At 40.1% G+C, this 14,301-nt stretch overlaps 1 protein-coding gene across 1 annotated transcript in view; it reads left to right on the top strand.

Annotated features, from left to right (window-relative positions):
* The window catches only part of ITGA9 (integrin subunit alpha 9), a 350,162-nt gene extending 339,996 nt beyond the window's left edge, over nucleotides 1–10,166 (top strand). Inside the window, exon 28 of the mRNA XM_061585893.1 lies at nucleotides 470–10,166. Coding sequence (XP_061441877.1) covers nucleotides 470–568 — 99 coding nt within the window. The 3' untranslated portion in view covers nucleotides 569–10,166. The remainder of the gene's footprint in view (nucleotides 1–469) is intronic.
* The last annotated feature ends 4,135 nt before the right edge of the window (nucleotides 10,167–14,301 follow it).

Below are 14,301 nucleotides of genomic sequence, written 5' to 3'. Positions count from 1 at the left end.
TAGCAAAGTGTTGGGCCAATCACTGTCTCTGTCTGAGCCTGCAACAAAGTGTTTCCATTGGCCACACCTGGAAAACAAACAGGTTGATCTACCAATCAGTTGTAAAAATTGCCTGAAGCTGATTTGTTTTTTAAAAAAAATGCACTCAAGCTGCTACGACCAGAGTTTTAGAGTAAAAAAGGGAAGAGTTTGACTAGTCGTGTGCCCGCATTTTCAGAAAAGAGAGGTGGAGACACACTGGAACGGGCATAACAGTATGTCTCTACCCTTAATCTCAGCCCAAATAACTGGCTCCCATATACATCTATACCAGGTATTGTACCACTTAGTCCTCTATTAAGTCCCATTCAAGTTATTGGAACACCAGATCAGAGGTTCAGCTGAATAATTATGTAAACTGTAGTGTGTCTATATCAGAAATGTGGTAAACTGATCCACCTATTAATGAAGGTTTCTTTTTCATTTGCAGATGGGCTTCTTTCGCAGAAAATACAAAGAAATCATTGAGGCAGAGAAGAATAGGCAAGAGAATGAAGACAGCTGGGACTGGGTCCAGAAAAGTCAGTAAACTGCTGGAGGGGAACATTGAAAGCCCATTCATGTGATACACAATTACTACCCTATTGATCCTGCTCTTGTATCTTCCATATGTGGAAGAAGGAATCTTCTCCAGATTTTTCGGAGGCCCCGTTGACGCTGTTGTTCTTCATCATCTTAAGCTAGGGAATGTATCCTGAGGCAACCACTGCAGACATGTCAGGTGACAATTTATACTTCCTGAAAGAGATGAACTTTGATAACTGAGCTGCATTGCAGAACAATATTTATGAATCCAACATACATGGTATACCCTCAGGGGAAGACTGTTGCCTAAAAAAGTATTTTTTATATATAAATACAAGCTTTTTATACTGATTATGTCTTTTTATATATTTGTATCAATGTTTTATGTTTTCTATTGAATAGCTATAAATATATATATATATATATGTAGTTCACTAACAGTGCAATCTTATACACATTTATTCAGAAGTAAGTCCCATTGGGTTCAATAGGACTTACTCCCAGGTAATTGAGTATAGGACTGCAGCTTAAAGCACTGATATCCAACCGAAGTCTTGGACATGCCTATGTGTATATATCAATCATACTGTAACTTTTGAACTGCAATGCCGAAGAGACAAGCAGATGAAAGTAGATGAAACACCCCACGTAGGTGATCCATCAATCTTGGTGATGCTATATATAAAGCCTCCAGTAGCACTTAGCCAAAGTCTGTTCATTTAAGGAAAAGCAAAATATTTGAGTTGTGAGCTGAAGAACCATAAATGTTGCTCACACTGGATTCTTTTTTTAATGATTCTGCTTTTCAGGGATTTATCTATAAAGTTTGTCACAGTTTTGTTTCACTTTCAAAAGACACTGCCCTTTTTAATCTGCCTTCTCTCTTTGTTACAATTGGACATTAGTTCAGCTACCTCCCTGAAAATATGCCACAAGTCCTTACTGAGGAGCATACTTCTTTTTTTAATAAGAAACATTTTTACAATTTCCAGACCGACCCTTCAGCAGTGTTTCAGTGTTTGCTTTGAGTGATTTCATTTGTTTACACTTAAAACAAGACCTGAACAGTGGGTGATGCACCAAACCAAATGCAGCCTATCAGCCGTGCACTGGGTGGCTGCCAGGTGCTTCGCAGCCCCTTCTAGTTTTGCAGTCTCAGGTAAGCAGCACAAACAGGAGGTACATTGAAGCTTTATTGGGTGACTCTTCATGGTTTCTGAGCTGCACTTAGTACAATTGGTTGCGCATAGGGCAGTCCTAATGTATAAGGGATGGCTTCTTGTTGATAAACAGAAAAATAACTTTTTTTTACAGTTCCCAAAACTACCCTCAATAAGTGGCCTTTTAAAAATTGTGCTATTTCTAGAACAAAGGTGAAGTGAAATGGGAGGCCATGAGAAAAGAAGGCAAGGGTCAATGGCACAGTATGAGGGACAGCTGTAGCCCAGTGGTAGAGCATCTGCCTTGCATACAGGAAGTCCTAGGTTCAATCCCCAGCATCTCTAGGTGAGACTGGGAATGCCCCTGTCTGAAACCCTGGAGAGCTGCTGCTAATCAGTGAAGATGGTACTGAGCTAGATGGGCCAATGGTCTGATTGAGTATAAAGCAGATGCCTAGCTTTCTCATATGGATGCACTCTTATACATTTCTACTCCGTGCAGTCCTATACATGTCTACTGAGAAGTAAGCCCCATTGAATTCAGGTATATGGTTACAGGACTGCAGCCCAAATGATTGTGCTGCCTTGCTCCCTCCCCATCCCTTTTAATATGTGACATTCTTTATAGGTGACAAACAATTCCTTGCAACCCAACGGCAAGAACTGTTACTCATTTTGGCTTTTATGTACCCCTGTTCATAGGGCATATTGCACTGAAGAATGCAGCAATGAATGTCTTCCTTTGGCCAACCCTGACTTCACTGATATGTAGTCCTTTGGCAGTGGGAAGGAACTGGGGAGTAAGGATCTTATAAATATAAACAAAAAAAAACTCCCATTATCTAATGCCTGATTATTTTGTGATTATTTATCTGTCACTTTCCCTGTTATAATCTTAGTCTTGGTTTGTTCTTGCAACTGCTGTCTGTGGTAGATCCCTATCATTCCACTTTTGGAGATAGAAAACCTATGCTTAGATTGCATGATATTCCCATGGTTCAGCTGAGATTTATATCAAAGTCCAGCAGTTTACACATTGGACCTCACTGGTTATCAGCAAGGTTTTGTTTACAGAATTTGCTGCATGTCCCACAGTGTATATTATAGTTGGGCATACACTGGCTACCAAAAATTACATTGGGTTTCTTCACAAATTGTTCAATAATATGTATCAGTATTCAGCGCAAGAAAACATTCTGAACATGGTAGAGCTCAGGTGTTATGGGTCTAGTTATGAATTCCTCTCTCTTCATGACATTTGAAACCATCACAGGTTATGTTAAGATGGGAAATGCAGTAACTTCAGGTGTCTGTCTTAGTAAAAGAAACATTTTCTTGCAGCTCTATCATAATGGATTATAGCAATGCTTCCCAAACATGTATTCTCCATGGACCACTTGAAAATTGCTGAGGGTCTTGGCAGACCGCTTAATGGTTTTTATAATTGTTGTAGTAATTGTAATGCGGTGTAGATGTGGTGCAATTTTTAATTCTATTTTTGTTGCTTCTTATATTTCTTATATATTGTATTTTATTGTATTCGATAGAATTCAAATTGTAATACTATAAAATGAAGTATGAGAAATGAAAGAATCAATATGAATATTTGATGTGATGGTTGTGCCATCTCCCATCTTCCACCACAAATCAACACACACAACCATGGACCACCTGAATGTAGTTCGTAGACCGTTGGTGGTCTGCCGACCGCAGTTTAGGGACCCCTTGATTATAGCATGATGAATTCTTAAGTGACTATTCAGAGTGAAACAGTCCTCAGTTAGGGATTGTACTATCTTAGTTTCATTTGGGAATGAGATTGTCTGAAACAATACATATACAATAAAAATTTCACAATTTTATGGAACTACATGAAAGAGTAGACCGGTTTTCAAGTAAATTCCATGATGTTCTAAATGCCTTGCCATGCTTGGCTGACATGGCACAGTTGAACATACAAGGTGACCTTTTACTGAGTCTGACCTTGGTTCATCTACTCCAGTAAGTGTCCTCTCTGACTAGGAGTGGCTCACCAACAAGGCAGGCAGAGATCTTGCCAAACTCTGCTACCTGAGTTCCTTTTAGCTGGAGCTGACAGCCAGAATCTTTTGAACCCAGGTTTCCCCCCCATGCCAGATACTGTATATGCAGTGCCTCTGAGCTATGGTCTATTCCAGTCCCATTGACAGGTCTTTATCATTTCACAAAGGTACCTATAAATTAGCCATTCAATTGAGACTTATATCAGGCTTTACAAAGCCAACTATGTGCTTTCAGTTGGTTAGTGACTGAAGGGAAGTGCAGGATTCACACATGTGAAGAATTGCAGAACGTGTGCCTGTTGCACATGTATATACATCAACAGCTTGCCTATGTCTTGGTGACTACTTTGGATGTTACAAAGAATGTGCAAGTGGCTGTGAGTTCAACTGTACTGCTTTTTCATAACTTCTTTTCAGAATTACTGGGAGTTCTAAGAACCTTTCACACTTCATTAGTGAGCCTATGAGTGACAAATTTGCCACTTGGTGCTAGCCCATCTATTCCGGGCAACTAACACGTAATCTGTAGCTATTCAAGCATGAAAAGCTGTGCCACAAGGTGGCATCCTGGCCTTATTACTCAGGAGCAAAATAGTTATGAATGAGTTGTTTGCATATCAGTAGACGTCATGCCTGTCATTCCATTTGTAGGAAACATGTGGAACCTTATCTCACTGAGACAATCCTTTGTATTGTTTCTGATTCCCATCAGCCCCGTCTTTCAATGTATGGCTTGACCTGAGCCTTCACTTTATATTATTGATAATGCAGATTATCTTGTGAAAGAGCAGAGAATCAATCCCTGCGTAATAATAAATTTAAGAAGATAAAGAGCACCAGCAGTGTCCAATTGCATGAAGTTTCTCTGATTGACAACCTGCATATACTAACGAACCATAGACATGAACAGGAAATTAGAACCATGATAGTTCCCAAATAAAACAATAATATCTACAGATGTGAACACACAAATATTTATTTGCTACTGCAATAATCCCTATTTTTTGGGGGGAGGGGGTACAGTTTGGGGCGGTATACAAATGCAATAAATAAATAAATAAATAAACAATTGTAACCTGAATTTTTGAGCAGATAACCAATATAATTTTTAATACTGAATAAACAATGGATTCAAATCTGCCTGCTCTGGAAGGCATGCAAACTGTCCTTTCGCTAAGTAATCCATAAAGTAAAAGAAGACTGTTTCAATATTACAAAGTCAGCACATTTTTTTTAAAAAAAAAAGTACTGTGCATTAACACGGACTGTCCGTTGTAAACAGCACTGGTCTTCTTAATACACAAACATTAATATTGACAAAGTTAATTGATAAATTAAATAATAGTCTTCAGTTGCACTGTTGTATGTAAGAATTGGGTCAAATTTTATGCTGGTGGAATCCTACTGATTTGATTATGAATAAGGATGGAAATTAGTGCATTCTGTTATTTGCGCTCTCTCTGCAAGAATTGTACCCAAAGGCACAAAATGGTTTTTTGTCTGCTGAAGCGCAGGTTCTCCTCCCTTAACTGGAAGCTAAATCCTTTTTAAGCCTGTTGCACCATCTGTATTCTAAATCCACCTCCTTGTATGGGAGGTAGCAGCCATAACAGCAACTTGGGTTTGGAAAGTTGGGCAAGAGTGTTCCTCTCCCTGAAGTAGTAATTTGTCCTTCCATTACAATGCTGTGGCCTAGGTCTAGCATTTTGAAGTTTAGTTGCAATGAAGATTGGCCCAAGACATTTTTCTACCTGAGGCAGAGCAGTCAATGCCCACCCACCCCCACAAGTCAAGGACAGGGTGTGCAGTACTCGAACGTAGAGTCATAGAATAGTAGAGTTGGAAGGGGCCTATAAGGCCATCAAGTCCAACCCCCTGCTCAATGCAGGAATCCAAATCAAAGCATTCCCGACAGATGGCTGTCTAGCTGCCTCTTGAATGCCTCCAGTGTCGGAGAGCCCACTACCTCTCTAGGTAATTGGTTCCACTGTTGTATGTCTCTAACAGTTAGGAATTTTCCCCTGAGGTTCAGTCGAAATCTGGCTTCTTACAACTTGAGCCCACTGGGTCAAGTCATTTTAGCACTTGAGGCAGAGAATCCCACAAGTGCCTCTTCCTTCTTCCTGGTAGTAAAAAATGCAACATAATTTAAAACTAATCAATTTCTGCCCTTTTATGACACCCAAAATCAGCCGCTGGAGGCGGTCGTGTCCCATTGCCTTACAGTAAAGCCGACCATATTGCATTAAGTGAGTCTGTTCTAGCAACCTTTATAATTAAAGCAAAACTAAGAAAAGGGGTTTGCTTGGTGACACTCACCCTTGTCCTATGCACATTGGCCCACAGAGGCTTTACCGTCTCTAGGATACTAACTCCAGAGGAAAGAAGATTGCCATCTTTGTCACTTGCATGGCTCTTGTCCATTTAAAGCAATCCATCAGAATGACATTAAGCCAGTAAAGCTTTTCCCGTTACTTTGTCTGCATACCTGGAAAAGAATCACCCACTCAAGTTCTTCTTATGAGATTCTTGTTAAAAGAAACAGAGGGAGAGCCAGTAAAAAAAATCCAAAAGGTAAAAGATGGCAAACGGCAGAGTGTAGAGATCTAGCTCTGTCACACTGATTGTAGGGATTTGGCTAGGGATTTGCGCAAGTAGAGGCTAGAAGAAGACCTGGTAGTCTTTAAAATCTTGACTCCAATTGTGAGAACCATGGGCCTAGACTATACTCTAGCACAACCTTTCCTAACCCTTGTGTCCATCAGATGATTTGGACTCCCAGCTCCTATCAGCTCCAGCTAGGAACTCAGCAGCCTTATTCCGTCCTGTTTCAGTTTTGCTGGCCCTTAATCATAGGTCTGTTCTGTCCCACTTTTGTGTGGATTTTTTTAAAAAGAAAGCACAAAAACTCCGTATTTTAACGTGTACACATTTTGTGTGCACATTTAATGTAAAATATGAACTTTTCAGTGCTTTTCAGTGCATGTTTCTGTAAAATATGCATTTTTTTATATAAAATAGACATTTTTGTGCATGAAAACTGCATTACAAAATTTGAATAAATGCATAATCAGACCTGGGAGCTGTGTACCAATCTGCAAGCAAGTTCAGGAGTTCTGGATGTGGTTGGTCCACTGTGAACACATTCCTTCTTCATCCCTAGTCCCAGCGACCATCATTAATGGCCAGGGATGATGGGAGCTATAGTCCAAAACACTAGATTAGGAAAGGTTTGCCTAGTATAATCCCTATTTCAGTGACCCTTTCTCAAAAAATAGAACTTGGTTGGATTAATGATGATACCTAAGGGCTAAAATACACATAAATTTCAGCCATGTATAGTTTATCCCTGATTGGTTGCTTTTCAGTTTCCTTTTTCCAAATAACTGCAATCAAATGCAAAAAAAGATATGAAAGTACCCACATGTTTTACTTAGCAGGGCAAAAAGGTGTGTGTGTGTGGTGGGGGTACGCATTACCAAAAATGAGAAAGGAGGACACAGATTTCCATATAATCTGCATGTGTAATCTCTCTATATAGGGGATATCCAACTAGTGCACCCCATCAACACAAGGATTTCTGTTGCATAACAGACCTTCCCTCCGTGTGCCCCACACCCTTCCAAATCTGTCCCGCAGAGTTGGGGAAACCCCTAGAACAAATGTAGGGAATACACAGCGGAAAAAGAGGGGGAAGTCTCATTGCACCAGCGAAAATCCTTGCACTGATGGGACACATTCCTTAGCATTACTTTAGATATAACCCATAATGCAAATTTGGATACAACCCATAATGCAAATTTAGAAATTATTACCATAATTCAGATAGAAATACATCTCACCATAGCAGGGAAGACTGTGGCCAGGTGACCTGTGTGCCTGCTCAGCCTGCTGTCTAGATGCTAACTGTTGATGGGTAACTTCAAGGCCTCACCTGCCCTCCCTTCTTACAGTTCTTTATCTTTAAACTGGACTTGGACTGGACAGTCTTTCAAACTGAGGACTTCCTCTGACAGCCCTTGAAATAGAGAACAGTCCTCGGTAAAGTAGGACACATAGCCACCCTAAATTTGCATATATTTAGTGGCTAGCATGAAGGGAAGGCTTAGAAGCCCCTTGCCAGTTTTCTGCTATAGATTGCAGCATTTGTGGCGGCATTGTTTATTAAAAATACAAAAAGTCCTGCAGAAACTACATGTGGCTGAGCATCACATGTAGTTTGGTCATGAGAGAAAAGCAAGGGGGGAAATTCGCAAGCACTGAGGTTTGTTAGATATTTTATGGTTCAGATGCCACAAACAGTTTAGGTTTTCTATATTACCTTTTGATGACTCTCTTTTGGTTTCTTGCGATTCTACTGTGATTGCTTTTTAATTCCTATTACAATGATCAGATTTGACATTGGTCAAAATATATATTACCTGGATATATTACCTGGATAATATTACCTGGATATATTAAAGAATAAATACATTCAGATTTCATTAAACCTTTCACAGTTATATCATATTATTATCAATAATCAGTTGGTTTTAATTAACACCACTAATGTAAACAGACGCCATGTGATAGCATAGTGTCTTTCAAGTAAGCACAAACATGTGTGAACTGTGAAGTGTGTGTGTAAAGGGAGCTTCATGAGGCCATGTCTCAGTATAAATTTTGCAGGCAAGAATCAAACCGTGTTGGTAGGATTTTTAAGTCGATAGAAGTGAAATAATGATCTGTGGTTTGCTTCTTTGTGGCTCATTCTGCAATGTGTACAGTATTAGGTGCCTCAGTAAAGATTTCCTGCTGCCAATCTGAGAACTATTAATGAGATTTTGCACATGCTTATATACTATGGTGGTGCATAACAAGCATATGCCAAGTGGTGTCTGAATACTTATGTAATTCACGTTACAAATCTGAGTGAAAAGGGAATTTGACTCCACACTTCCAAAATCTAATAAGAAAACTCTAGCAATTATTGGGTGATATCCAGTGTTAGTCATACTTAGGGCAGACTCATTAAAAATGGACCCGAGTAACTTAATGCCATTGATTTCAATTAGTCTGCTCTGTGTAGACTTAGCTGGCTATAGCCCATTGTCTCCAAATGGGCTGTAGGAAAAAGAAATCAGTGGACATTGGGTTTTCCTAGAATTTATGCACTTCTTAATCAGTACTTGAAGGAGCTCTCCATTGTTTTATTCAATCTGTTTATGCTGTGATGCAGATAAAAATGTTGGTTATGTATGACATCTGTATAGCATTTCCATCCTTGTAGCACAATTTCAGAATACAGCAAAGAAGATAAATGATGTGTTTATTCTCATATTGAACTACTTGTCTACAAAGATTTTTCATAGAAGTGCTCTTTAAAAAAAAGATCTCTGAAGAATCAATAGAAAAGCGGCTAGACTTACCAGTTGGGAGAAGTCTGCTTTTGCTGGTTCAATCTATATAATCTAAGAACTGGCGTGCCACCACTATTCTAATTCCATTTTAATACCTTGAATGGTATCTTTTTGTTATATTTTTCACTGAATCACTCAAAGTGGCCTTAATGAAATTTGGATTAGGTCTTTGTTTTCAAAGTGTGACTTGTAAAGCTAATTCCAATGTTCAGGAAATATAAAATGGTATTCCTGGATTATATTACTTCAGTCTCTTGAGTGGGGACCATATGTTTGAATTCTCCATGTTCACAAACAGTTCCCTGCACATGGGAAACTAGCATGTCAGCAAGAACCATGGGAGATTTTTATTGGAATGAGCATTCTAAACTGCAGTCCCTACATGCAGTTTGAATTGAAGAGCTACATCCTGGGAAGAACTATACCATGTACTATTTCTGATATTAATTGTTTTTTTATTAGTACCTTAGTTTTACTAAATGGTAACTATGAATATTCAGTACAACTTGGGAAGGTACTGATATTTAAGAAATAAAACTCATCACAGGGGATGTTGGATCCAGAATGGCGAGGTAAGCAATAATTGTTGGAAGCCATAAAAATTGCTTTATAATGAACTGCAAAAAGGATGTGAAGGATTTACAGATTGATTTTGTACCTTCATTTATGGCCAGAAATCAGTGGCACTGCACATAACAGGGAGGACTCCATATGTAGGTTTCATTGCTGGATATGACATGAAAAGTGTCAAAGCCTTAGGGGCACATGTTTGAATATTAAGCAAGCCATCTGTACTGTTTTCACTCACTCGCTTAACATTTCACTCCAGTTGTAAAATTGTTAACTTTTGATGAATTTATTTGGGCGGAAGGACACTTTGTCTTGTTATTATCATTGTCACCTGTATTTACTGACTGCGTGTTCACCTGTATTCTAATACACTTGCACTGTTTGGAAATTTCAGGTTTTTAAAAAAAGAGAAACTTTTGAATAATAATAAATGCCTGCAAAATTATTATAAGTTGGATGTTGTTGAACTTTGCCTAACCCTCAATTATTCTGATTCTGACTAGCTAGAACATTGTTCTTTTCAGGGGATTGCACATTTGGTCAACATATTTTTCACAGTACTTTCTTACTTTTTAATTGAGTCACTCAGTATACAAATGAGAGTTTGTGGTATGTGAATGGGTTATGCTTATTCGGAATATTATGCTGAATTCCTTCCTCCTAGAAGGAAGGGTGAGATATAAATTTAATTAATAAATACACTCCTAAAATGAGAGCTTCTACAGCAGCCGTTCCCAACCAGTGTGCCTCCAGATGTTGTTGGACCACAACTCCCATCAGCCTCAGCCAGCATTGCCAATGGTCAGGAAAGATGGGAGTTGTGGTCCAACAACATCTGGAGGCACACTGGTTGGGAAAGGCTGAGCATAGGCCATTATGGAAGACTCACTCTCTGAACCAGAACCCCTAATCTGGGAAGAGGGGCTAATTGTAATTCTGTGGGTGAGGCAAAAGAACTTTCCATATGTTCAGAGATATTTTACCTACTTTACTTCACATGATCCAGGGCTGAGTCGTGGGGAGGCTGGAATAAAGTTCTTCTCTTTTCACTTGATTTTTTTTTTGTAAAGCTAAAATAAAACACAGTGTAGGAAATTTGACTGAAAGGGCAGTTCATACTAAACCCATGGAGAGCCTATTGCTTTGCTGTCATTGTAGAACCTTCCCAAGAACTGTAGGGTTTAACTACAGGAATGGAAATAGATGGAAGGACTCTCACATCTTCTATGAACACATAAGGGATGGGTGGGATTGTATCCACTAGTTGTGCCTCTTTCCTGAAGCTGACACTCATTTGGTCATGCCCCCTCACTGCCACACATTTGGTGTTAGTTTGAAAGGAAGCCTGTGTGGATACATCTGCAGGTGTGTTGGGCTCCTCCAACTGAACAGAATCCCTGACCAAACAGAGTTCCTGCTGTCATGGAAAAGCGGTTGGTACTGAGACCTGTATGCACATAAGCCCCATTTCATGCTAGCCCTCAGGATTTCAAGGTCATCATGACAATCTTGGAACTGTCCCAACATGTCATGAGTCTCGCACATGAGAAGGGACACACTGGTTTTCCCAGCTGGATGGCAGGATAGTCATCTGAGTGGAGAATTTGACATCTATCCCCTTGTCATGGTTGGATCACTTGCTGTTAAACTTTAGGCTATCAGCGGCCCACCTCTGCAGGGGTGGGGGGCTATTGAAATGGACTAGCCCAGAGAGTGATGGATTCTGAGGGATCTTTGAGGGATTTTCCAGTGATAAGGTGGATACTTCTAGTGAACCCTTATTAACCCCCTGTAATAGAGAGATGATTTAAACAATTGCCACAATTGACCCAAAGAGTGTGTGTAGCTTGGTGTACACCTAAGCTGAGGGCAATGAAGCAAGTGAGAAGTGTGCAGGTGGAGTACAGGTGGTAAAAAACTCAGGGTGAGTCTGATTTAACACAAGTACGAGCCCATTATCAGGCCTACCCTGTGGTGGTGACAGGTGAAGAAATTATTTTTCTCTTCCACCAAAGCATCTTCATTCAACTGAGCTTTCCTTAGCAGTTTGGGGCCTTTTGAAATCTGGCCCTGTCAGAGATGTATTAGAATCCTTGGCAGGATGCTGGGATGCATTTGCAAGACACTGAGGATAAAGTCATCCATATCCATCACGACTTAGACCACAATTAATTCAGTGTCATTAGTGGAGGTGTCCAGAGCACTGTCTGGTCCAATTATGTTGGATGACTTTCAGTTATTGGAGCCTGAGGATGTGGACAAGGCACTTGTCTGCTCAACCCTTGCCCTTTATGGCTTATTAAATCTAGCAGGGATGGAATGTCCATCTAGGTCCAGGAGTCTGTATGTTAGGGGTTTGGGTCAGATTTGTATGAATCTGGAGTTGAGGTGGGATCCTCAGAGAGATTTTGGGCTTGTTGGAAGTGACATAAATCTGTGCAAGGCAGCACAAGTCAAAGTGGGGACCCCTGAAGCACTTTGCAGTTCCTTAGTGATCCAGATGTTTTAAAAAAAAGCCTTGGTGGCTGTACATTCTAACAAATGCTAACAGCTGATCGTATAGCTGAGGAAAACCTCCCAGGACATCACCCTATGACACCATCTAGTATAGTATACCCTAAGAAACTTGTTTTTGCTTTTCACCAGAATTCCATAGATGCTTTAGCTGAAGGTGAACTCCTGAATTCATGCTGAATTTCACTTTAGGTGAAATTTTGCTACCAATCCTAACTGGTATAGTGCAGTGACAGAGAAAACATTCATTCAAAACTTTCCTTGGCCTTGAACTCACTGGGAAGGGGCTAGGCTTTTTACCACAGCTCGCATCCCATCCCATCCTTTCTGCCTTATGGGGACAATGAAAAGCTGGAGATCAGATAAAGATCCCTCGCACACTGAGGAGGGAGTGGAGAATGCACCCAGCAGCCACGCCTCACAAGCACACATCCTATATAACATATGTCTGTACACTTGTAAAGGTCCTCTATATGAGGAGGATGTGCCAATCAGGATTCCCCCTATGGAAAAGCTTTGCATGTATATGTCAGTGCACCCATTACTATGATTATTTATCCATTTTCATATTGCTTAATTGCCAAGGTGGCTTTTTACAAGTAGAAAATCAATTACAAAAGCCATACCAGTATAGTCCCTTCTCATGCAGGGCTGGCATGCACACTGAAAATGGGAGGCAGGGCTAGCCCACAGGAAGCCTTGTGACTCCCAAACCAGGAGCAGACAGTATATTTACCGTGTGATCATCTCTCCCAGGTTTGTTTGTAAATAGCAACTTGGGGGGAGGAGCAATCCAGATCAAGATCATGGCTTGCAGGGAAGGGGTGAACTTTTCCTCCTGTGCTTTTCTCCTGCTGAAAATATTGTCTCCAAGCCACTATTTGCTTCCACTCCGGCAAATGACACCTTCAGAAGACAAATAGCATCTTTGGTGGGGAAATGGTGCAGGAAAGTGTCAGTCCATCTTCCTGTGTGCCATAGTCCCGATCTAAACCTCTGCAACTACTATTTCTAAAATAATTGTGGTTGTCCTTGCCATCAGCAATAGCAGCCTGGGAACGGTGATCTGTGGTAAGCACTTTGTCTAGTGTATGTGAAGCATGTCAATATCCCAAACGCTCTATTGACAGACTTATTTCAGTTATACCTGGTCAGAATCACACTGCAATTGTCTTGATGGAAGGTCATTTTTCTTATTGCTGCAGCAAGGAAGACACAAATAACATGTACATGCCCCCCTTTCAGACTGAAAGCAAATGTCCTTAATCAGAGAGGCTTTATTTTGGGAAATAATGGTTTCGTATGAAAAGTGGAGGCCACGGAGGCTTCATTACAGAAGAAGGATTTTTCTGAAGAGGAAAAAAACTTGAAATAAAGTGGCAGCCAAACTAATGAACAGAAGCATTAAAGTCAGTTAATACCTTTCCAGTTATTGTGAAAAAGTTTTTATTTATTATACTCAGTAACACTGTTCCCTTGTCAAAGAATGAGATTTGATAGATCCACACAGGACACATTATCCTTGAACAAAGAATGACACCTCCCAAATAAGGCTGAATTGAACAATTTAATTTTTCAGAAACATTTTTAGCAGTGTTGAAAAACACTTTGCCTTCCCCTGCTATTTTTCTTTGGACAGGGAAGATATTCAGATAGGTAACATCCCCTTCTCCCCTCAAGTTCTAAGCGATAGAATCCAGGGAAAGATTTCTACTTGATGCCGCTGATGGAATAAACTGGTTCGCTAAGGCAGAATCCATCAGGTGACAGTGTGCTTCTACTGTAGAACCTTGCATGTCCTGCCTCTTCAGACTTGTGATTGGTACAAATACTTGCAGGGCTCTGCCACCCACATCCTACATACCTCAAACCATTGTATTTTATACTGTATCTGTTGAACCTTCAGAGTACTGTCCTTATCTACTGAGACTTCACCTTCTAGAGATTGTTTTGGTTGCTCCCTGGGCCACTGGAATAACAGAGGTTGTTCATTGTCTAGTGTTTTGAAATTGTGTTCTGAAATATGTATCCAGTCATGAAATAAGCAATTGA

This window comes from Rhineura floridana, chromosome 10, assembly GCF_030035675.1.
Source record: "Rhineura floridana isolate rRhiFlo1 chromosome 10, rRhiFlo1.hap2, whole genome shotgun sequence".
Classification (NCBI taxonomy): Eukaryota; Metazoa; Chordata; class Lepidosauria; order Squamata; family Rhineuridae; genus Rhineura; species Rhineura floridana.
The sequence above is the reverse complement of the archived record's forward strand: the minus strand, read 5'-3'. Positions and strand labels throughout refer to the sequence as shown.